The sequence below is a fragment of the Argiope bruennichi genome, chromosome 8 (genome assembly GCF_947563725.1).
Source record: "Argiope bruennichi chromosome 8, qqArgBrue1.1, whole genome shotgun sequence".
Taxonomy (NCBI): Eukaryota; Metazoa; Arthropoda; class Arachnida; order Araneae; family Araneidae; genus Argiope; species Argiope bruennichi.
Window position 1 is genome coordinate 34,780,940 of NC_079158.1, and position 27,054 is coordinate 34,807,993.

Genomic DNA, 27,054 nt, shown 5'->3' on the forward strand with positions numbered 1-27,054 from the left:
CAAACCCAATTTGAAAAAACAGCAAAAAAGGCATTCAAAATTCCATTAGTCATCTTCTAATCCTTGAACTCCGCGACAAATGATAAATAAGTAATAACTTTTGAGGATTTTTTTTTTATTTTATATCCCAATTTAATTACATGGTGTGTGCTTGTAATAATTTAATTCTCCCATGTCTGAAATGGAGCTGAATTTTTGCTTTTACATTATTTTCAAGACATTTAATATCTTACAATATTTTCAGAGCCTTTTTATTCGTTTATAATCCAATCTACTTAAAATACAGGGTGTCCCCAAAAAATGTATACACACTTTAAATAATTGTAAATTTGGGGTTTATTATAATTCGAATAATTTTCAACGTGTAAAAGATTCTACAAATATCATTCTATTGTCTTGTTATCGCATGTTCTCAAACTGATGTCCGTTCTGCTCCAGACACTGCTGACAACGCGAAGCGATGGAAAAGCACACATGATGGAACAATTCCCTTGGGATATTCGTATATTCATGTTCAATGATTGCCCTCAATTGAACAAGTGTTGCAGGTTTATGGACGTCCTGAACAGTTCCATCAGCTTCAAACTTATCTCTAATTCGAGTGACGGTAACTCGTGTAGGTGGTTCTTTGTTAAACTCCCACTTAAATTGTCTTTGCACTTCTACTGCATTTTCATACTTCCAGTAGCATTTTAGAATAAATTTCCTTTCTTCAAATTCAAGTCTGTCTGCCATCACTCGGTTCAATGGGTTCAGTTAGTAAAGAAAGAAGAAATAACTTAGTTATCAGCTGCTAAAATGTGTATACATTTTTTGGGGACACCCTGTATATGTACTCTGAAGCCATTAAAAATCACTTGTAAATCATATCCTATAACCAAAAGTGAGTTGCGAAATTCAAATTGTCGTTCTGTAAAATAATAAACCTAGTTGAAATAACTTTTGTTCCTGGCTACGTGATTGGAATCGGATCAGGAAATCACATAAAGAGCTAACGAATTAAGTTAGCAAAAAGGAAAAATGGCTGTTCTTTGTTGTACCATAGCGCTCGTAATTCATTGCAAGTCACAAAGAATATCAATATTGGTAATTTTCTGAGCTCAATTCCCTTCCCCTCAACTCTTTCCTAAATCAATTCTGAATCACTTTATTTTAATATTCGTGAGAAAAAAAAAGAGGAAAAAATAAGTAGATGCCGGAACACTCATTTTTCATTTGTAGATTCAGTATAGAGCAGATCGAACAAGCATTATGTTCTTATTATTTAAAACTGTTCGCTCGCATCTTACTTTGATATAATATCCGTTTAATACAGGTTAAAAAGCGTATTTTTAAGCATCTTCCGAGTTGGCGAGACCTGCCGACTGTTACACACCAACTGAAAGTCAAGATTCAAATTAATCTTCATCGAATATGACAGCTTAGGAAAGGATTAAAGGAATTCTTTTCAAAATTATTTCACTTTAAAAAAGAATTTTATTGGCATTATTTAGAAGAGTTTATGTATTTTGACTTTTTGAACTGTGCTGAACCATGTTTTTTTTTCTATTAGTAGCTACGAAATGTTTTAACCTTTTAAGCTGTTAAGACGATTTTAAGAAAGAACAGCGATGCCATGATAAAGAGTCAGAATAACAATTTATATTAATCTCTTCAATTTTTTTTATATTGAAATTTAATTTTTCGTCTTAAAAAGTGTTTGATTTATTTTTAACATGAAATACAAAATAATAAGGATTCTCATAATAAATAGTGTTTTAATTACGAATCTACAGATTTAAAATAATAAGGAAAATCAATGAAAGAGTCATCAAGCTCCAATCACTTGTCCGATTTCGCCATTTTTTTGTTTTTATATAATAGCTCATGATCTCTAGATATATTATCAAGAGTCAACCTTTCACCAACCTCGATTTTTGAAAGAAATCGGAAAAACAAAATTTCCCTTTACATTTTGAACAGGGAAAACCAGTGACAGAGTTCGCCAGCCCCAACTATTGGATCGATTTCAAAAAGTCGTATTTATATGAAAGCTCATGACCAACAGATATTTCAGCGAATTTCCCCTGCTTTCCAGCATCTTCCATTTTCGAAAGAAATTGAAAAAACAATCCCAATGCACATTCTGTATGCATGAAAACCTCTGACACATTTTTCAGCCACAACCGCAATACCGATTTCGAAAATTTTAATTTCATATGGTTGCTCTTAACGCCTCGATATGTCGTTTATAATCATGTACTTCCTTCCTTTTCGATTCTATAAATATTGGAAAATAAAACTTCGACTCAGCCTCAATAACTGGAAAGATTTAGTTAATTTTTATCGCCAACTTGGCGATTTCACCTCTTTGAAGTATATCTAACCAATCAGAATGCTATCTTTGCCCAGCTTTTCCTTATATTTTTTATATTTATGCAATTATTATATTTTTGCTGGAATAAAAAAACGTTCATCAATGTTGACTAACATGACTAGATTATTTTTATTAATACTAGCTACTTCAGGAACCATATTTATAATAATAATATCTTCATGTCGATGAATTTTGAACAAATGCATCTTATTAAAATATTAAAATAAAAAAATAGTTCCATTTTAAGGTATCGATGAATTTTGAACAAATACATCTTATTAAAATAAAAAATAGTTCCGTTAAAAGGTTTGCTTCTTTTCTATGCATTCAAAGAAACAAATTCATTTGGGATAAAAATTGGCTAAATTGGTCCATTTGTTGGGGTTGGGGGGTATCATTTTGCAATATTTCTCGTAAATGGAGGTGAAGGATGCAGGCGACCCTTGATAACATATCTTCAGAACGTAAGCTTTCATACAAAAAAAAAAAAAAAAACAATATCTGTACATTAGATGCCTTATTTAGTGATTATGAACTGTAAAAGATTTTTTTCTCACAAAAATTATGCAGTAAAGTAATGCTATTGAAATATCTCTCAGAAAGGGGCTATAATTGAGAGAAGGGCACTACTGATTGGATATGAACTTCATATGATCACATTAATTTCATATGAAATAAAAATTGGTGAAATCGGTGTGTTTGTGTCTGGGTCAATGGTTCTTTTGCTTTTACAGTTATATTAAGTGTATAGATGACAGGCGAATAACTATTGTGGTGGTAACTTCATAAGCCAGATAACAACCTCAAGAAAGGAGTGTACGCTTTTGTCTAGTGGCTTTGTTACTCGGCTATGAACCCTTATATTATTATACAATTATTATACATACGTAAATTTATTTCGTGTATTTCGGAAACGGCTCAAATGATTTCTATCAAATTTTATATTTAGATAAGGTTTTGCTTTTTAAGTTTTTCAGATGTCTTTCCTGAAAAAAAAACGTGATTTTTCTCATACACACACAAAAAAAAATTATAACTAACTATTAGAATCTTTTTCTATCTCTCATGTTGACAATGTCATCTAGCACCATCTCGTAAATTTTTGTGGAACTTGCATTGTTGCCATAGGACGATAATCTATTGGTACCTTAAAATTTTGTCAGATGGCGCTATATGACATTAATCTGAAAACCTAACTAATGATAGATAAACTGTAAAATGAATACTGTAGTTTAGTAGATTGTTTCTAATAACATGTTAAACCAAGTGCAATCATGACTTTTTATTTAAATGACCAGTTCATATGTAGGTATGATTGAAAAATATTCATTGTTTTAAAAAAAGATATAACGTCTTCCAGTTTGGCAATTTGATTTAACAATTTTCTTTATTTACTCTCCAGATTTCGATAGTCGGTAACAGATCATCAAATCCTGATTGAAAACAGAAGAGTATTTTTTTCCTTTCCAAAAATCTTTGTATTTAGTTCAAATAAGCTGCGTAATAATTTACATTAAAGCTCAGTTTGTTTGTTTTTTTCGCTTTCTTCCAATTACTTTTATAAATATCCTATCCGGAAATAATATTAAAAATACTCATAAATGAAAAATCAAGATAATAAGAGTTATTCAGTTGGATTATACGAAATAGAAGATGGGTAAAAAAATTATATAAATCCGTAGAAATTATTGAAATTAAAACTGTTTGAATCAAAAAGCTATCGCAAATCTGCTTAATATATTTTCCCTGAATTATTATTGATAGCCGGAAGCTAATCTAAAGAGCAGAATTCGAAGGACATCGTATGCATTTAAAATCATTTCCGCGCTTCTACAGTATCATTATCTGTTTATTTCTCTTGTTTCAAATGCGATGAAAATTCATACCCCGAGATAATAATAAGATTTACATGAAAAGGAAATCAAAATTCTTCATGAAATAATATAAAATATTCTTAATCCTTAATTTCGAGAGAAATAATTATGATAATTTGATTTTAAAAGATTTATTTGATTTTTAAATGCCTAGGAAAAATCAGAAAACAATAATTTATACAAAATTAAAAGTTAATAGAAAGTTCTTAATCTACATCCCATTACATCGTGCGACAATGATTGTCTCAGTTATGTTAATGTCTCGTTTTAAAGCAACACTAAGGTTATTTCAGGACGGACCTAGTAATTTTGAACCGTGGTCAGTTGACGAGGACAACACCTGAGTTGGCACCCCCTCTCCAAACTTCCACACCACACCACAACAGCGGGAGGACGTTTGGCCCCGATGGATTTAGCATGCACCAGACCTGCTTACGTTCTTCATTGGAATCGGGTCTCGAACCTAAACCTTACCACCAGGCTGACCAGAATCTTGTATTGAACTTCTTGTGACATTGTATGTTACATGAAATTACCAAAATGCATTGTATGTTACATGAAATTCTATATATTTATTGAGACCATATCGAATTTTTGACATTATTTCAAAATTAATACTGTTAGACGTACGGGTTAAACATTTATTCAAAATTTTGTCATTAATGAAATAGGTGAGTAAAGTGACCTCTTTGTAGGCAATATTCGATGAAAATATTTCTTCCATTAAAGAAAAATTTTAAGGTACTGTCATTTCGTTTTTCAATTATTATTAAATTTTACACAGGAAATAGTTCTACGATAACACTAAGATATCACTACATAAAAATATGAATAGTCTACTTTTAAAAATTACAATTTACAAAAAATGACATGGGGATAAAGTTTAAACACTATTTATACTTATCAAATAGTTTATATTACATATATATAAATATTCCGAGTTTTAAATTTTAATTGATGTGTTGAAATTAGTTTTAGAGAGTTTGATGTGTTTGTTGATGAGAAAATGTTGAAGCTTAAGGAATAAAATCTACAATTTTTTTTTAAATTTTCTCATTAATTAGAAATATTAAGAAAAATTAAGTAAAAGAAAGAAAGTTAATTTTTTTTCAAGTAATATTTCGCCCGAGTTTCATTTTTCTTCGTTCAAATTTCATTACATTGCTATAATTTCAAAGCTAGAAAAAGTAAAGTCTTGGAAGTTCCTCTCATTAAAGAAGATAATATCTAACCAAAATTTTCGATTTAGTTGTTGAAACCATTTATGAAATGCAAATTGTTTCATCGCTCAAAAAATGAATGTTTAAGAAAAAATTGAAAAGTGAATGATTTCTAAAATGTAATTAATGAAAATTATTTTTGTATGAGAAATATTAAATCAAATTTTAATTGTTAAATAAACTAGAATAGTTGCGAAAAATCAAGGCACTGGGCACTATCTCAAAATGGTAATAAAAATAATTTTCTTTTCATAATTTTCTTGAACAGTATTTCTATGAAGAACTTTTCAAATTAAATTTTAATTTGTTTTTCTCTTTTCTTTCAAATTACATTCTAAAATATGCTGAAAAAGATTAATTAATTACATTTCAAACTTTTTATAAAAACTTCTTTACATAAAAAAATACCTTTTTTTTTTATGAATACATAATCACTTTTTTCAAAATTTACAAAAACTTTTTACACGGTATAAACGTAACATTTATAGCAAAACAATAAAGTAAGTTTTTCAAAGACTAAAATTGATCTAAAATTATTGATAAAAAAAACTGGACACAAAAGTCTTGGTTAAAAATTAATATAGAAATTTATTTTAGATTTTTATCTTAGTACTAAGATATATTAATTATAAATATGTACTGAATAAACTTTTTAGAAGGTTTTATTTCTAAAAAATTATTTGAAAAATCTATTTTTTGTTTAGATTCAATTAAAAACAATTTGAAAAAAAACCCATTTAAATCAATAAAATCGCAATTCAGATGCCATCAACTATCAGAGTTTTAACAGATATTAATCTAACAATTTTTATTACAGAACTTTCATAGTTAGAATAAGTACTTTATTTTAATCTACTAAAAAAATATTATGCAGAATGTAGAAAATAAAAATCTTTGCATTTAAATTGTATCGATATTTAATTTCTTTTTAACGTGATACTAACATAAGCAATTAAAAGTAATTTGAAAAAAAAAAAAAACAATTTCAATCAATAAAATCGCAATTCAGATGCCATCAACTATCAGAGTTTTAACTGATATTAATCATACAATTTTCATTACAGAACTTTCATAGTTAGAATAAGTACTTTATTTTAGTTTAGTAAAAAAACAATCATGCAAAATGTAGAAAATAAAAATCTTTGCATCTAAATTGTATTGATATTTAATTTCTTTTTAGCGTGATACTAACATAAACAATTAAAAGTAATTTGAAAAAAAAAACAATTTCAATCAATAAAATCACAATTCAGATGCCATCAACTATCAGAGTTTTAACTGATAATAATCATACAATTTTCATTACAGAACTTTCATAGTTAGAATAAGTACTTCATTTTAGTTTAGTAAAAAAACAATCATGCAAAATGTAGAAAATAAAAATCTTTGCATCTAAATTGTATTGATATTTAACTTCTTTTTAATGTGATACTAACATAACAAAATCATTTGAAAAAACAAAAAAATTATAATGGAAAAAAAAACTCATAATGAAAAAAAAACTCAAAGCTCTGGTTTTTTTTTTTTTTTTTTCTTATTTAGATACAAAAATACAAATTAGTAAAATTACTTACAATAAAATCATAATTGGACCTCCCATCCACTCTTAAAGTCGTCGTTCTGGTATATCCAGGCAAATTCCAACTCCTTGAAATCACCATTTAATATCTTATTGAACACCCAAAAAACGCATGGGCTACCACGAACGAGATCAATTACTCTTTCCTCGCCTTTTACTCCAAAAATCAACAACAATCACATACTTCCTCCCACTTTGCGGAAATGCCGAACCGTTCCGAATCGAAAAAAAGACACGACTGACTGATTGGCTCCTTTTTTGCAATGTGACTGCGAAGACTTAGATCAGCCCGTTCAAGAAGAATCGGTTCGGTGTGACGGTGCGACTTTTGCGGTGTGTCGTTGCCTTCTCTAGGTTAATGGGAGGAAAAAAAAGAATGAAGGTTTCAAGGGCTTCTGGTTATTCTTTTACTAGACTGATTGTAATGCGTTCTCGTTGACTTCATACGGGAGTTAGGGACTCATTAAGATTTTGGCGGACCATGCAGTGGAGAGGCTCTGGAGCAGAAAGGATTTCAGCGTGATAATAAATCAATGGTGAAAGATCCAATTATGTCTCTGTTTTCTATTAATATCAGTGCCCGAACATTTCTTTCAGTATATTGAGTCAACTGATAGCTTGATTTTAAACCATGTCGATAATATACCATAGCTATGCATTCTAATTATCCAATTCGAACAACATAAATAAAAAATATGATAACAACAACAATGGACCATTATAAAAAGATGAAAGAGTTCAAATAGGAAGGAAATAAAAATATCAGCAATTTATTTTTTTAACTCTAGAAGAAAGTAAGGTAATAGTTAGTGATGTGTTTTGTCGAAATTTAAAGCTATATATTTGAAACTTATCAACTCGATTGTCATCAAGGAAATGTTTAATTTATTTAGTTCAATTCTGTTAAGATTATCCAAGGACTATTTTAAGAGATATTTTGTTATATATTTAACCATCAAATTTTATAACCAGTCTCTTAATGAAAAGAAGATATGATAGCTGGAACTATATCATCATCTACGGAGTTATTAAAATTCAAAACGAGTGACGATATTAAAGCTAATTATAGCAGCTAAAAACATTCACCTGAAAAGGAAAATACTGAATATAAACCATCAGGAGAATTCTCCATAAAATTTTCTTTTGAAGGGGCTATTCCCCTCCAATGCTTAAAATTATAGATTCTAGACAAAGTCGCAAATGCCTGTCATGATGTAATATGGCAAACAATGCTTACGTCAATTTAGCATTTTTACTGATTCTATCGAGTGAAGATTACCGGGTTATGTTTGCAATTTAATCTCTTGCATTTAGCAATAAGTATCCGAAATGGACTCGTTTCTAAGCGATTGAAACCAAAATTTGATTCATACTATAACTGAAATAAATCACATACCAAATTTCACATATCTCCCGTTTGTGAGTTTACATGCTTGCGAAGATACAAAATGACAGATGACCCCTTGAAGGATTTGATTCCTAATATAATAATATAACCCTTTAAAATGTCAGATATCTCCCATCGTACATTAACCAAAATTTTAGTCCGGATTATTTATCGAGGATCCATTTCTGGTATCAAAAAAAGATATCATCGGAAATTTTAAAATAATGTGATTTTAAATATATAGACACTCTCTTAAGAAAACTTTAGATGCAATATTTTTAATAAATGGTAGTCTATTTGTAATGTTAACTTTAATTTATATATACAATGAATGACAACTGAATAAGTTTGGATGGCTTTTTTTTTTTCACCGATTGTAGCAGTGGAAAAACTTTAATTAAAATATTAAACATGGAAGGAGATTTTCTTCATAAATGTATAGTTAGTGTCTAATGATAAACAGATAAAGGTAGTCAAGAACAAATAGATTTCCAATTTTAAAGCAAAATTCATTGAAATTAGGGGACCTTAATTTTTGAAAATACATACCAAACCAGGTTTGAAAATGGGCAAATATTTCTATATAAAACAATTTTTATGATATATACAGAGTGACAGAAGTCCATTAACATTTGAAAACTCAATAATTTAGGAAATAATGCAGGTAAAGAGATAAAAATTGACACAGTGCTTGAAATGACGTGGGGTTTCATTGAAACCAAAAATAGAACAAAAAATGGGCAATAGATGGCTCTTTATTTAATAACAAAAACAATAATTAGCATAATGGTTGATTTTTACCAATGACTATGTTTTTTATAACAAATTCTCAATATGTCGACCGTCATTCGGCAACAATATCTGCATTCGAGGAACAATGTTGTGAACAACACTGTACAACATATCTGTAGGTGTGGTGAGAAATTGTCTTCTGATGTTGCCTTTTAACAACCCTAATGAGGTTAGATGGTCGTGGTAGACTTGCGACTTCAGTAAACTCACAACCTACGTCATGTGATAGGATTTCCACAACAATTCTAGGATTTTTGGTAGCCCAATTTTCCCTGGGAGCTGACAGACCCTCGGAATGTGAAAAGTGCTTCGTCGATCCGCAACACGTTAAACAAATAATCGTTCATCATCTCTCTTTTTTGCATTTTTTTTGTTTGTTTTTGTAAAACCCCATGTCATTTTAAGCATGTATGTGTCAAATTTACCTCTCTTCCCAAGTTAGTTTGTGAATTATTGAATTTTCAAATATTAATGGACTTTTGAATCACCTGGTATATTACTCACAATTTTAAGACGGTTATATATTACTATTAAAAGAAGTTTATTTTTGAGCAACATTACGAGATATTGTGATTTACTTTGAGATATTTATGATAATTACTTTTAAATTCATGATAATAGTATTAATAATGTAATAACGGCAAACAAAAATGAGTTGCCAAATGTTAGGAGAAAAATTTGGGAAAATACTCACATATGAGTATATTGTAAAGGCTCTTATTTTAAAGCTATTTATTCGATTATAAAGCTTCTTATTCTACTTGAATAAATTAAAACCATAAAATGTTGCTTCAAAGAAAAGTTATTATTTATTAACGATTTAAACTACAATAATAAATAAATGTCTTACTACACAAAATTTCAATGTTTCATTAAAAAAATTTTCCTCGGAATGCTCTAGTTATTTTGAAGACCAGTTTCATTAATTCAATAAATTTTCTCGTTACACGTGATTAAATAATATTTAAAAGATGGTCATTAATTGAAAAAAGGAAATGGTTCGATAAAATTAGAACCATTAACATAAAATACTCATTTGATTTTCGCAAAGGCTATTTTTTTATTGTTCTAATTTTATAAAAATTATTCTTAACCTCATCGGCAGTCCCTTTTTTTCGAAATAAAATATAAATTTTAAAAACGTTTGATTGGTTAAAAGCTTTCCAATTTAAATAAATTTTTATTTAATTGAAATTAGTTAAACAAGCTTGCCTCTGATTTTTTTCTCTGTAGAAATATTTTAAAAGATTTTTATAAACTTCACACAAAGGAAATAAACGTCTTCAGAGATCTATCATCACAAAACGGTCATCAAAGAAAAACATTAGAATAATTAAAATCTTAGATGAATTAAGATTATATTATATTTTATCAGATAAAAATAATAATTTGGAAACTTAATTTGAAAAGAATAATTTTCATACTAGAGAAGTCTGGAACGTGGAAATACATTAAAATCTCGCGATTGAACTTTTTGACGATCACAAAACTTTATGTTTGTGTATTTCATATACAAGACAGTAAAAATAAAAAATTAGAGATAATTGCTGTAAGTGCAATAATATGATAAAAATGGGCAACACATTTCAAAATATTTTACGTCAGTCTTATTCAAATATTTAAAAATAGCAAAAATAAAACCAAGGAGGCAGAAAAATTAAAATTTTAATGAAATTTAAAAATTAACAGAATATACAACACAAATGTAAAAAATTCTAAATTTCAAAGGACAGCTTTGTAAAAATTCTACTTTTCGAACACTTTTGTGAATTTTCAAAAATTTCTTTCAGCAATTTTTACACAGAAACACCTGAAATGTATAAAATATATATATATATTCACTTTTTATATAATTTAAAAGAGTTTAAACGAGCAGCAGTTAAAGCAATTATCAAAATTTTATAAGTTTTTTTTTTTTTTTTCAATTTGAATCATATACAATAGATTTGAAAAAAATCGATATATTCTCTACTAACTGGGAAAAGTTAAACTTTCTTTCTTTTTTAATATTAGGAAAATTGAAATAAGAAGTATTTAAGAGAAACTAATCTTAAATGCCTGTAGTTGAAATGTACTTACAATTCTTAAAAGGATGATGTGGCAACAAAGAAATGCTATATAGTTGCAAGAATATATAAAATTATAATTGTTTCAATATTTCTACAATTTATGTCAAAACTACACTATCACCCAAATGATCATTTTGAAAATAATTATTGCTGAATGATATTTAAATCTATTCAAGGCATCAATTTTATCTTGGATATTTTCTTCTATAAATATTGCTTTGATTAGATTATAGTTTCTAAGAGTAAACACATTGCTTTTCTCCCGAATTACCAACTGAAAAATTGAATTACCATTTTCTTCCTCCATGCCACTGTTTATGTTATTATGCAAAGTAAACTACATGCGCATTCGTTGGGCCCATATTTCCGAGCAACATAATCTAACTGTCTGATAGATTTCAATATATTCGTTAATGGTAGAGTAGACTGCAAGATGTTTAAATGAAAAAAAAAACAGATTAAAAGTAGTTTTAGCCAGCGAAGTGAAAACTTTCTCGCCTACTCTCTAATATATTTGTCATGCCAAAGAACGCCTTACATGGAACTTACGTACAATTATTACGAAATATTAACTTTTGGCGTACATTACCATTTTTACTGAATCTATTCTGTAATTCTTGGCGAGTTACTTGGTTCGCATACGTTAATAGTAACGGAATCGCTGGCATGCTGTATAATTAATTAATTATTACCTCATAATTAATAGCTGGCATGCTGTATAATTAATTAATTATTACCTCATAATTAATAGCTGGCATGCTGTATAATTAATTATTACCTCATAATTAATAGCTGGCATACGTTAATAGTAACTGATAGACGCGTTTTTCTCAATCAAATGAAACAAAACTCTGTGACACAAAACGCACTTGTAGTCACAAAATCACATACCAAATTTGATACATTTAAGTCACTTGTAAGTTTGAGTTATCACGTGTACATGTTTCTAAAAGTTCAGACCAACAGACTGTCCATACCTTGTTGGATTTGTCTCAAAACTGGATAGGTGTCTAAACCATAGATTTTAATTCCGTGTATCGAATTTTGTCTATTTAGCTCTGTTTGTTTTGTAGTTATTCTATTAACTTATATTCGGACATACGGACTTCTCCCCCCCCCGAATAGATTTTACTCAAAATTTGACAGAAATCTGAAAATTTACTGTAAAGACTGTATACCAAATTTCAACGGTCTAGCTTAAATGGTTTTTGAATTATCTTTGTCACAGACAGACAGACGGACATGTTCCAAAAATGTGTTTTTGAACTCATGGAAGCCTAAAACGTGGAGATTCGTCAAAATTTCGAGTTCGAATTTTTTGCCGATTGCTATAATTTCTCTACATTACGTATACAAGAAAGTAGAAAGTAAAGAGAATTTGATCCTCTAAAATCATTTTAATGGTAGCCTAAACTTCTTCGTTGTTATCACTATCGCTAAATTCTTAATTTCTATTCTTTTTTAATATACATTAACACAAAAAAAGTCGCCCTTACTTGCCATTTTATTAGTAAGGTGTTTTAATTCTACTTTACGGTGAGGTATTTCAAGAAGAGAACAGAAAAGTAATACCATACTGATGTTGATAGCGAAAAGTTATAAATTTAGTAGTGATAATTTAAACGGCGAAATTTTTGGACGTAAATACAAATTTTTCATTTGTTTTTACTTTTTCATCCAAACTACTTCATAACATACTTTTACATTAACTAATAATTGAAGTGCATTTTTATATTGTCAAACTCTTGGTCAATGGCCGTTGTTTGAAAATATAAACTCCACTGGTAATTGTTACGAGATATAATTGATAACTATAATTATACAAGATATCCACATTAATAGGGACCCTGAAGCTAATTTCTAAATAATAACTAAATTCTAGACTTATACTTCCAATTTTGGGAAAGGACAACGAATTACATCTTAGCTTGTTTGAATAAATAAATACATATTCCCGAGGTTTTATTAATTACTTTAGTAACCTATTCTTGACACATTTACTTTTTATAACAAATAAAAATTAAATGTTATGAAAAAAATTATGATAAAAAAAGATAACATAAATTAAAAACAGTAAAATGATATTGAATGGAAACAAAATTAAACTTTAAAATCAGCAACTGAAAATAATGGAATGTTTCTCCGTGACTGCGAATTAAATAATTAATGATCCTTGGTCCATATCTCTATATTTTTTTTAAGAAATTAGATATTCCTTAAAATAATACAACATATCCATATAATTATTTAAAAAATTAAGCACATTCTAAATACATTTCAATCTTAAAATCGCCAGAATCAATTAATCAAAGTCCAATAAAATGCTATAGTAAATAGATGTTCGATTAATAAACAAATCGAACGAGACAGTTTTTTTAACTGATAATAATCGTTAAAAGATCATCCACTGTACATAATTCGCACAACATTGAATTTAAAATTCACATATTTAAACTAAGGATTATCTTTTTTCAAGATTCAATAATTTTTTAATATAATCAGCTGTCTTACACTCTGCAAATTCCGATATGCATGTAAAAAAATTCATTTAAGACATTCTGTAGGACAAACCTTTATATCCTGGCATTAATTAGTTACTGAGCAATAGGTGCTTTAACATAAGAGTTTTTAAAATTTTAAATAGATTTTTAATTAAAAATTAATCAAAAACTTTAAATCTTTCCTTAATAACTTCGCAGAATGAAAAACTTTTTAAGACTAAAATCAAAAACAAGTATTTCAGCGATATTCATTTTATTTCCGTGTGATTTTATTCTCTAATTTAAATAAATTTTTGATTATGTTTTTGAATGCATTATATAACATTAATGTAACATTACTTTTCTTTATTTTAGTAACTACGTTTCCACTGAAACGTTTAACGGCGATATTAAATATATTGTATTATATATATATATATATATTGCATGTGCGTTTTATTTCTGCTGTGATTTCCTATGATTTAAAAATAAAATAAGGATAATATATGAAGTATCTTGTTCTAGACTAGAATCTCTAATTAGGTATGATATATAGGTCTAGAAGTTCGAATCTTTTAAAAGTTTTTTTTTTTTTTTTTTCGTTTCATTCAATATTCTATGGTCAGATCTTAATGTAACTTCATAGTGATTAATCTATATCTATACTTATAATAAAGCTCAATGTGTGTGTGTGTGTGTTGGCGCTCTACAGGCCAGGTCATTTGACATACAGCTATCAAATTTGGTACATGTATACCTTAGAGGTCGGGAATGTGCACCTGGGGTCCCTTTTTTTGAAATTTTAATTAGAATTTTAATTATTAATTAAAAACTAACTTTCCCGCCAAAAAAATCTTCCATTTTCCCCACCGCCAAATGAGTAAGGCTTTAGTTTGTTTGTTTTTTTCCCAACAGTAATAAAGCTAGGGTTAACATTTTTCGGCGGATTATTTCAAACGATTCTGTTTATTTTCTTAATGTTTGATGCATTTAAAATTAAACATTGTTAATTAATCCATGTTTCGAATTCATTCTGAAGAACTTTTGAATTAAAATAACACAGAATAAAGGAAATTAAAAATGTATAATCTGCATAGCGTTACCTCAACTGGCGTAGAAAAATTCACGCATTTGCGTTAACGTAACTGGCGAAGAAAATTCACGCATGCGCACTGTGTTCTGATTGTTGACATGACAACCAACGGATGATTTAAATTATTTTTAGGTTAGTTGCATGCTTTTGTAAGTAAATTGTATTTATGTTAGTTATATATTTTTTGTATATGCTTATAGTTTTAAGTACATCGTTTTTTAAGTAGTTTTTTTAACCTGTTTTCAATGATTTAAATTATTTTTAGGCTAATTGCATGCTTTTGTAATTAAATTGTATTTATGTTAAATATATATATTTTTTGTATATGCTTATAGTTTAAGTACATCGTTTTTTAAGTAGTTTTTTTAAACCTGTTTTCGACCGATTATTTTAAACGATTCATTTTATTTTCTTAGTGTTTGATGCATTTAAAATTAAACATTGTTAATGAATCGATCTGTTCATGATGAATCTCAGAAACTTTTGTGGACAAATTCTTGAGATATTACATAAATTAAGAAAGATATTCTTTAGTGCCCATAAAGTTTAAACGCTCAGTGACTCTATTATCAGTAATCATATTATTAAAAAAAAATGCTTTGTTTCAGTAAAAAATATTATTATATTAATTGCAGATTAATCATTTACACTTTAATTTAAAGCATAATTTCTACGAGGGGTAACAGAAAATTAGAGAGATACATATCACGCTATGACTGAAGGCCTTTATAATATTATGAGTGATTTATATGACTATCAAAATTTGAAGTTTTAAAATATTTTGCTGAAGAATCTATTAAAGTTGGAATTGCGTAAAATATTTAATGGTACGACCGGAGTTTAACCCCCTGCTTGGCGAAATTTTAAAAAATCGCTAACAACGGTCTTTCGAAATGTTCAAAAGCAAAGGAGCAGATGTTCAATTATAGTGCATAATAAAGATTTCCAGCTTTGGCGCGTTATCGCAACTTGGCGAAGAAGGGGGTTAAACTCCGGTTCAACCTATTTAATTATTAAAATTTAAACGAACATTAAGATTGGCGAACCGGCTGGTCGCCAAAGGCGGCTAGCACAAAATAAAAAAACAACTTACCATTAATAAAGGCTCGTATATCAGTCATCAGCGAGGATCCAGGAGCTGTAAAAAAATAAACATTCAATAAGTAATTTTATAAACATTAGAAATTTTAGATGGAATCAATTTATACCCATATTACTCACAATAAATGCAATTCACCAGTCAATATGTTTATTATAATAATAAAACTAAAGACTCAACCCTCCAGTCCTGATCACTTATCCATTTTTGCCAATTTTTCTTGATATAAAAACTTATGGCCCAAGGTATGCCATCAATGAAAGCATGTTCTCCTCCCCCACCTCATCATTATATTTTTGAGAGATGTCAAAAACACTACTTCATTGTACATTCTCTATTAAAAAAAAGCTTAAGAATTCTGCAGCCCTATCACTGCATTGATTTCGCCAATTTTCATTCCACATAAAAATATATGACATTTAGATACACCATTGATCGTCTGCCTCTCTTCGTCTTTTAGTTTTAAGACTTGTTGTAGACACCAGATTCAAGAACCGGGCTGATTTAACCAATTAATGCCCCCTTTTACGAGCATAGCTAACCAATCAGAACGCTCCATGCTTGGTGGTGCAAGCGTAATTTAAAGTAATATTTTCATTTGATGTAATAAAATGTAGTTAACCAAAGTTGTTTAATTTGAGTAAATTTAATATTGAAGTCAAAGGTGGCTTTCAATTTAATATTAAAATTATTTGTGCTTGCTTCATCTGCTATTCGTGCCACAGTACAACAAACAACTACTTTTCAATTATACGTTAAGAAAAATACACCATCATACTTTTATCATGTAATTGTATTAACAAGACTGGTAGAAAAATGTATTTAAAGAATTTTCTTTCCTAAATTTCCGTTCTTTGACATTTATTTAAATCTATAACATCCTAACTGTTGCAAATGATGTTCTTACACAAGTTTTAAGTAAGCTTCTTTTTAAAAATAGAAATGCTTGCCAATACAATATTTTTAATAAAGAATTTATTGCAATAATGTAATTCGAAATTTCTTGTACTTATTATAATTCGACTGCATGCATATATAAAAAATTATGGTTGCAAGTTGTATTTAAATATGGTTCACTGCAATTTTTCTCAATTAATCAATTCTTTACAAAAAAATTAATAAAATTTATTATTTTTATTAGTAAAATTTAGGAATTTTAAACAAGGATTGAACTTTTGTTGAAAATTAACAGCAGGAGGTTTTTACCCTCAATAATATCGTATATTTACATAATACAGTGCATTTCATAATTAGCTTCGCATTATCTTGAAAAACATTAAATATGAGTTTTGAACATCTTTATATAGACCATTTGGGTCCAAAATCTGATATGGATCTACAAATCTGGTAAAAACATCACATAGCAAAATTCATTTATCTTGCATGTTGTAAGAATACTTCTTTGCATCATGTTTATCTTCATTAAATAACAATACTTATGGATAGCTAGATTAGCTGGTAATCAATGGACACCTCGAAAAGGCGGTGGCATTATTTGGCATAAAATAATGACATTAAAAGATCCATTACTCTATCAGATTTGGTAGCAAATTGTTTTTTAATTTAATTTGGAAATATTACTGTATTAAGCCATATTAACCATATTTCATATAACGAGTCACCGAGACGGGTTTAAAAACAGTTTCTGTCACTCGTGAGCCATATGCAGCATTGTTGCAGAACAAGATTATTCCAGAATTGCAAACGTGTCGGGCACTACAGACAGTCGCCTTTATGCAAGATGGAGCCCCATCGCATATCTTTGTGCCAGTGCAACGACTGCTACGCTCAAAATTTGGGGAGGATCGCATTATCAGTCGAAATTTTCAAAACGTATGGCCTCCAAGATCTCCCAATCTGACACTTTGTGACGTTTAGCTATGGGGTTACTTGAAATCCTGGGTATACCACGACTGGGTATACCATGTGTCTGCAATACCGAAGGAAATTTGGTGAATGCTGTTAACTGTATTGTTCCTCGTCTGACAGATGTGCTACTGAATGACGGACAGCACATTGAACAGTTGTAAAATTCAGCGACTTTTTGTTTGAGTAAGCAATCTGTTTGTCAAATAAACTACACACTACAGCGCCATCTGTTAGTGGAAAACAAAACACATTTTTTTTATTGCGTCGTACAAATTCCGGTTTCTTTACCATTTATTTCGTGCAAACCGCATCTTTTTATCTTCATTCGTTTTCGAATTATTAATTTTTAAAGTTGTTCCAGACTTTTGGATCAACCGGTATATGATTAATAAGGTCGAGTGACGATATAAAGATTTAGTTTTTCCAATATTTTTCAGTCTCTCAAACAACATAAAACATAATTATTTACGCCGTTGAAGGCAATTTTTTTTTCAACAAGAAAAAAAATATCTTCTGATGGTTTATGCATAATAATAATATGAGCAGTTCTTTCGTCTAAATAAGCTACTTACTTTGAACAAGAGCCATGGATTGAAACAACCTTATAACACCATAAGCACAATAAATCTGAAAAAAAAATAGTATTTAAACAAGAAATTATTCATTTTAAAATAATACAGTAATATTTCCAAATTAATGAAATGATATGAGGATATTACAAGAAGCGTTAATGTTTGAAATACCTGATTTTAGAATTATATCTCAACTTTTATTGCCATTCTTTTATAAGTCGATCTTTCGGAAATTGTTTATCTCGAAAAATAGTTTTAGTCAATCCTTTCTTTCTCTCAGAAACAAACATTTCATGACGCATTTTCGCACAGTGATTTCTTAGCATTTTGTAACTTTAATTTTTTACTATTATTATAAAACATTTGCATTTAGATTGATTTGTTTTAAGTTTGTACAGAATTTTGCGATCGATTTTCTACTCACATTCTTAAAAAAATTAAATTTTAGTTTGAACATTAATTTTAGTTTTGTTTGAGTTTTATAATTTTGAATATATGTGTGTTCTTGATGACAATACTTTATTTTGATATTTTCTGCACTTAATATATTATAATTTCATTAATTTTTTATTTCATTCCTGGCACGCCATCTGGTATTGAGTTTGTAAAAAAAAATGATTTTGCGGTTCTATAATATTCGTAATAATGAATAATAAATTAAAAACTAAAAAATAATTAAAATGAAAACATTCTATATTTTAAAAACTAATAAAAGTTTTTTTTTTATATCCGAAAACTTTTTTTAATAAACTCATATAGAATAAATTAGGCCAAAATAAAATGCTGTATGAAGAATGCAAGATGACCAATATTGACTTCAAGAATAACAACATTAAGGTGTTCTTGCTATGATATTCTTCTTGGATATGAGAGAATATACTTGTTTATTAAAAACGCATCAAGCATGTTATGTTGTGTTGTGTTGTGTTATGTTGTGTTATGTTATTCTGTGATTGTATTCTATTCTATTTTCTGATATAATGAAGATAGAGTCTGTATTTTGAAAAAAGTATATTTTCCTTTTTACGGATTGGTTCAAAATTTTATCAAATTTGAAAATGAGATTTAATGCAGATATACAATTTTTTAATGTAACGTTTATGCACCAAATGTCATTGATATAGCTCTTTGTATCTGCACAATCATATCATGTTAGATATAATTACTTGTTCAAACTCAAACTATTTGTAAATGAAATATATATACAGGGTGATCAAGAAATAACAGGAGCCCTGTAGTGTATTATGTACTGGACGAAATATAACAAAATTTGGCTACCATACACATTAAAGTATGCGGTTTCGATTTATCAAGTACCAATTAGTACCAAAAAACGCAATAGGGGAAATTTTGGCGCTGCGATCGAAATCTTTATGGCATAATTTGCTTATACGGGTACTTTGTGATATGACAAAGAAGATAAGGGGAAGGGTTGCGGGAATTTAAGTCATTTTGCGTTGTCGCTACATAGACGCACCTTATTAGTCAAACTGTTTTATCAGCGAGATGAAAATGCTAGTGCTGCTCTTCGTGAATACCGGCGGTTAAAACAATTACGTAGAGGACCGATTACCATAATTAACTTACGAAGAATAGTTGAAAGATTTGAAGCAACAGGAATTCTTGGTGTGCGAGAATTCAAGGCCAAGGATGTAAAGGTATCAAGCAGGGGCTAGTTGAAGAAGTTACAACTGCCGTTATGGATCAGGCGATAGCTAATAAGCAGAATACCAGCAGTGCACGTTCAATATCACGACAAACAGATAACCCGCTCTCGACTGTGCAGAAGATATTGCGTAAGGTTCTGAAAATTTATCCGTGTAAGATAACACCCATTAACTGATAACATCGATCTGAATCTTGGCAATTTCTAGTTGCGGTGCGTTCTGGTTCACTTGAAAGGCGTTGTGTATCAAGGACCTGTTCCTGACATTCCTACTTTAAAAGATCAAATACGTTACATGCCAGACGAATAAATGCCGATATGATGCGAGCCACCGTCGAAAATCTCGTGTACCGCATACATTATTGGAACATCAAGTTGGTGGTCACCTTACAAAAAATTTGTAAGTTAATATAATAAAAGTTTTTCATTGATATTTGGTATGTTGCTATCTACTGTTTCCATTTGCAGTTATGTATGTATTCTTTATCCACACATTATGCGCTTGCAGAGCCAGGATTTCCCTTATCGGCGTTTTTGGAACCATTTTTTTTTTTTTTTTGATAAATCGAAACCGCATACTTTAATGTGTATGGTGGCCAAATTTTATTACATTTCGTCCAGTTATAACACGCTACAAAGCTCCGAACACTTTCTTTTATTTCTTGATCACCCTGTTAATCATATAAAACAATTATTTGGTTTTTAAAGAAGGAGGGAAAATAGTAATTTCAAAAAATTAATAAAAAGAGCCAGGAAATAACACTACCATAGCAATAAAAAATTAGTTATAAAGGAAGTTTTCTGAAATAAATTATTAATGCGTTTGATAATAATAATTAGAAAAAACAGTTTTATTTAGTGTATTCATTCAATTTAATTAGAATGTTTTTTTTTAATTTCACAGTTATAATTTTCTTTATTGTATGTACTTATAAAAATAAGGGATTTTCAACTTCTTAGTAATCAATAAATTTTAACTTTTATGATTACAAATTTTTTAACTATTTAGTTACATTTAAAATCTAATAGGCATTTTATCATGTAACTTTCCTTACAGTTATCAATTAAATTTCATTTTATTTCCAAACCAAAATATTTAATATAATTACAAAAAAAATTAAAAAACAATGTTAAAGAGATATAAAGTAAATATTAATGAAGTAAACATACTGCAGAAACAGAAATTTAATTTTATGTCACAATTCAATGAAAAGAAACATGGATGCTTAGTGGCTGAGTCTCGACTTTGGGACTGAAGAACTAGGGTTCAAGGTTCGATTCCAAGAAAAATTTCTTGCATTTGTAGATCTAATGTAATATAAATCCATAGTGGTAAAAGGACGATCCTCTTGGAGAGAAGTCGTCCTCATTATCGCATCATGGTTGAAATGTGTTATGCTTGTCCTTAAAATAGCTCTTGTGTACCTGCAAAAGGGCAATTACAATGGCTAGCGAGAATATTCTGATGTCCAAATATGCAATTTATTTTTCGCATTCTCTTCATGTCTCATTCAATAATTTCTACCTTTAAAGGTATAAAATATACGAGAAAAATAGCGGGGCTTGAGTATATTTACCTACTTTGTATCCCTCACCATATTTGGTCATTAATTTAATTAAACTAAGTCAAAGGAAAGAAGAATGCCCCAAATTAAAACATTAGCGATGTTTTTAGATTTTAATGCATTTATCATTCTGCTAGGAACATAAGAAGCATGCCTAACAAAAAGCCAACATCATATTTTTTTTTTAAATTACTCCGAGAACCGACCTTAATTTGCCTGACAAGACTGTCAAAATATTCTTCGTCATCACAGTGACAAATGAAAATCTTTATGATAATAGTTACGTCAAAAGGGAATAAATTGGTCGTTTTAAGCTTTTAAAAAAAGTGATATCTTTTTTGCCTTTACTTGATCCGGGAATGGCCTTGTTTAAATTCGTGCAGAATTTACAAATGGAGTAATTTATCAGTAATACAAGACTAGGTCATTTGCTCTTTGTTATCAACCAGTATTCTTTAGATCAAACAGCCTAGCTAAGAAATATAGTCTTCAAAAAATTCGTGCTTTGAATAGTTAAGAAACATAACTATCCTAACTTGTTGCTTTATTTTTAACCTACACTTTAGTAACCTTTTAGTTTTAAAAAAAAAATTATTATAGGAGTTGAACTATTTTTTGTTGTTATTTTTACAGCTGAACTACGTTGTTGCACTTTTTAATGGTTATGTTGCATCATTTAATTTAACCTTGTTCTTGCTTACAATACAAATACAATACTGGTACAACTATACAGAAGCTAATACAATAATTGTTCTTGAAAGACAAATTTTAACAAGATACAGTTTGCAACAAGGGTATTTCTATTATCGTAAAATAGTAATTTTATAATAAGCTATTTGACGATATAGAAAAAAATTTAAACCAAACAGTTCTTTTAATACATCTGGAGGTTTCTTTTGAAATTGATTTTGATTAGTTGCTAATGTATCGAATAATAATATAATTAATTATCGAATTATAATTAATTATTCGAATATATAGAATTATTTTATGTTATAAGAGCAACTAATGAAAATTTATTTTTAAAGAAATCTTCCGGAAACATTGAAAAAATTTTTTTCAAACCATAAAATCTATTTTTTTTCTACAAATATCAAGCGAAGTTTCATAAACTATAATTTGAAATACAAATTCGATAAATTGTTATTTATTATTTTTTTAATGTTTAATCAATTGGAAATTCTATGCAGGGAAAAAAGAGAAAAAGAAAAATGTAGATAATATTTTACGGGAAATCAATACATTTGGAAGTAAATGACTTCCTGTTTATTTCTTTATAACCGGAAATTCGAATACGTCTAACACGTGGAGTTGTTATAAATCTCGAGACTGAATTTTTTGAGAATTATCTATAAATCTCGAGATTGAATTGTTTGAGAATTATAATTGTTACAAGTATGAAATATTTAACTTAAAACGAAATTGGATGTATCTGTCTAAAGCACGTATAGACAATATTTAGAATAATTTAAATATATTTCTCTCAAAAATGAAAATAATTCATGAATAATCAGTTTCATTCTAAATTGAGGAAAAGTAAGTAATACAACAAAAATTCCTAGAGTTCTAGCACGCACTTATCAATAATAATTAGAATAGCTATACATTAACATCGTTTATATTACGCATATTATGTATTATATAATTATATATATATTAGTGATTTATTATTGAAATTAAATAGTTAAAATAATATCATATTTTTAAAGTCACAATAGCATTTAAGAGTAGATCTGGTAAAATTCAGTGATTAGATTATTATTTATTATTCAATTACATTTTTTTTTGTAAATTTTTATTTATATTTGTTACGATTAATTTTTTATTTATGATTTATTTATTTATTTATTTTATTATTTATTGATTTATTTTATTATTTATTTATTTATTGATTTATTTTATTATTTATTTATATGATTTAGTTACTTGATTAGTTCTATTTATTAATTAAAACAGCATTTCCCTTTTGTAGCTTCAAGAGCGATATTTAAAACTGATCTCATATCTTTAGATCTTAGTCATAATGACACCTGATTCGGCAGTTAGCACTTTGAACTTCCTCACCATCCCAACAATCTTATAATTAAATCTAAATACGAATTTTTACAATAAATGTATGCTTGCTGATTTTTTTTCCATTCAATATGGTGATCTATTGTCATACTATTTGTTAATTGCGCCATGCAATACATGTGAAATATGCACGATTAATTATATATAAATGTTCTGCAGGGAAATTCGAAATTACCTAATTTAATAGGTAGTTACTCTCACAGATAGAAAATATAATTAAGAATCTATTCGATTTCGATTAATTTTCGATTTCATTTTGATTAATTTTTATCTAAAAATTAATCGAAAGTTTAGAGCATATTATCGTAAAAATATTTTCCTACTATTTTAAAAATTAAAAAGAAATTCCGATTATATCAATTTTTAATTCTATTCAATTTTACACTATTTTTAATAATTAATTAATATTTTTAATTTTTTTTTGTGCATATTTTACATTATTTTTCTGTGTTTTAGAAACAGCATTTATGCATATAGACGTTAGAATGATATTGAATATATTTTTATGAGCTCGTTACCGTTAATTAGTTATGAAAAAATTTCTAAAAATAGTTAAGGATAGCCGATTCAAACCTAAAGCATTACATGCAGCAATGTTTCGAACAACGGGTTTGGATCTTCTTTAAATTTAAACATATAATGCATATAGATATTTACAATTTAGTGTGATGTGACATTCATAGTTAAAATAAAATCGTTTAAAACATTCTACAATCAGATATTGAACTGAAGTGACTACCAAATGTGGCTCGTATTTAATTTTTGGATATTAGAATCACTCCAAGAAAAAAAAATTTCAAATGTTTAACAATATTTTAATTATAAATTAATTATAATCTAATCAACAATTAATAGTTTAATTCAAAATCAATTTAATTAATTTAATTAGAAATTAATCAATGCGTAAATAATGGGATTCTTTACATTTTTAATTCAATATTTTAAAAACTATACATAAAGGCTTATAATGAATAGCTAAATATCTAAACCACATTTATATTCTGATATTAGCAACACAAGTTAAATTACTTCAATTCTTGTGAGTTTGGAAGAAAAAAAATCCTTCCGTCGAGCCGGAGTCGAACCAGCGACCTATGGATATCTGAATCTGAGCACCTACAGTCCACCGCTCTGCCAACTGAGCTATCGACGGTTATGCGTAAGGAGATTAGAGTTGAAGTAATCCAAACATTTAGGTCAACAGGTTGAACAAAAAGTCCGTGATGATAAAGGGAGAAAAACGAGGAAAAGAACAGTATCTTAATGAAACAACGAGTATTAGCTCACTAACATCCCACAAATAGCATTTATAAATTGTTTGCTAAATTTTGCTAATTTACCAAATATGTGTGATAAAAAAAATGTATAATGGAAATTAGAAAGCTTAATTAAACTTTTTTTCCCTCTCTCTCTCTCAGAATTTTGATTTAAAAATTATTTATTTTTCGGGCCGATTATTAGTCCGTCTTCATTTGAAGAGAAAGTACAAAGCCTGTTTCTTTGAATTTTTTCATCCACTTAGTTGCGTGGGAATCCAGCGTGGTATAGGGCTATTTTCTAATAATGAGTTGAAATCCTTCTTTCTAGAGTAATTATATACCTTCACCTCAGTCAATCAAAGAATGCAATTAATTTTCTCTTTCAAATGAAAAAACCATGGTTAATAAGGAAATTCAGAAATGTAAGTAATGTTAAATTACATTTCTAAAGATAAAAAAAAATGGCATGTCAAAAGTTTTCGGATCTTTTTTTGCTAATTCTTTCTATTACAAAAAGTAAAAAAGTTGCAAGATTTTAAAATGTGTATGTATCTTACGGCCATTTTCCATTAAAGTTCTTATCTAAAGTTTTTATTGTTCGGCCGTCTACATCAGCAAATAACACAAATCTAATAATATATAAAGACATAATCCAAAAATAAAACAAAACATACTGAATAATTTCAAAGAAGACGATATTAACTCTTTAAAGGGCCATTTTTTTCTAGTCATATTATGTTAAAATATTTTTAGGCTTGAAATTTGAATAAGAAAAGGGATTCATTTAGCTTATCAGATAAATTTAATTTGATTTGATTAATTAATTAATTTGGTTAATTAATAATTAAGTACAAATCAAGACACGTCATTTTGTGTGAGATAAAGAACTGAAGCATCTAAATTTCTGTCTTTCTAAAAAAATTCTTTAGAACTTATGCCAAACTAATTAATTTCATACAAAGATTGATAAATTTGGTGGGAAGCATATTTCCCACAGCCCTAGAAAGGGTTAAATTACTGAATTTATTCTTACAATTTCAATTTTTTCCTGCTCCAGATACTGTTTAAACTCTAATTTTATCCAAGAAGAAAATAAATCAGCGTGATTGGTCTCCATAAAACTTTCTTTCATACTCTCTAATAAAGATGTTATCCCAAACAACGCCTTGCTTGGCATTACCGTTCAACAATTATGAAATACTAACTTCTAGCGTGAATTAAGCCTTTTTTTATTGAGTATATCGTGTCATCCTTGGCGAGTTATTTGGCGATTAGTCCTTGGCCTGCAGTTAATAGGATCCAAAAATTGAATTTATGTCTTAGAAACATTTTCCCTACCTATTGAAACAAAAACCTGACATAAAACTACATTTGTAGTTACAAAATCAGTTACCATATATTTAAGTCATTGGTTTTTGAGTTAGCGCGCTTACGTGTTTGAAAGTATAAACTGACAGACGATCAACCCATTGTTGCGTTTGGCTCAAAATTTAAAAGATGCCTACGCTATAGATACTAAATTTATGTGCCAAATTTTGTTTATCTAACTCTCTTTGTTTTGTAATTACTGTGTTCATTCTTATTAGGACAGCCGGTCAGGCATCTTTCCTCTAAACGGATTTTGCTAAAACTTAGATGGAAATACACAAATTTGATTTGAAGACTGTATACCAAATTTCAGTCAACTAAATCAAAGCATTTTTCAGTTATCTTTGTCAGACAGACAGACGAACGGACATTTTTCAAAAATGTTTTTTTTTTTTCCCCGAACTCGGAGATGTCTAAATCGTAGAGATTCGTCAAAATCTCAGGTTCGAATTTTTTGATGCTTAATATAATTCCTCTATACTTCATATACAAGAAAGTAAAAAGAGAGAGACTAGTTGTTGGAGTCATTAGAGACATAGATATATACATAGACAGGTCATTAGAGACATAGATATATACATAGACAAGTCATTAGAGGCATAGATATATACATAGACAGGTCATTAGAGACATAGATATATACATAGACAGGTCATTAGAGACATAGATATATACATAGACAGGTCATTAGAGACATAGATATATACATAGACAGGTCATTAGAGACATAGAT

At 28.6% G+C, this 27,054-nt stretch overlaps 1 protein-coding gene and 1 non-coding gene across 2 annotated transcripts in view; both read right to left on the reverse strand.

The window, feature by feature from the left end:
* Positions 1 to 10,865: 10,865 nt before the first annotated feature.
* Positions 10,866 to 27,054, reverse strand: part of LOC129980611 (uncharacterized) — a 32,876-nt gene continuing 16,687 nt past the window's right edge. The window contains exons 6-8 of the mRNA XM_056090993.1: positions 18,391 to 18,445; positions 15,944 to 15,988; positions 10,866 to 11,018 (exon numbers count right to left, since the gene is read on the reverse strand). Of these exons, the coding sequence (XP_055946968.1) occupies positions 11,005 to 11,018; positions 15,944 to 15,988; positions 18,391 to 18,445 (114 nt within the window). The 3' untranslated portion in view covers positions 10,866 to 11,004. The remainder of the gene's footprint in view (positions 11,019 to 15,943; positions 15,989 to 18,390; positions 18,446 to 27,054) is intronic.
* Trnay-gua (transfer RNA tyrosine (anticodon GUA)) lies at positions 24,759 to 24,847 on the reverse strand. Its single transcript is given in 2 exon segments — positions 24,759 to 24,794; positions 24,811 to 24,847. It is a non-coding gene; the product is annotated as a tRNA-Tyr (tRNA).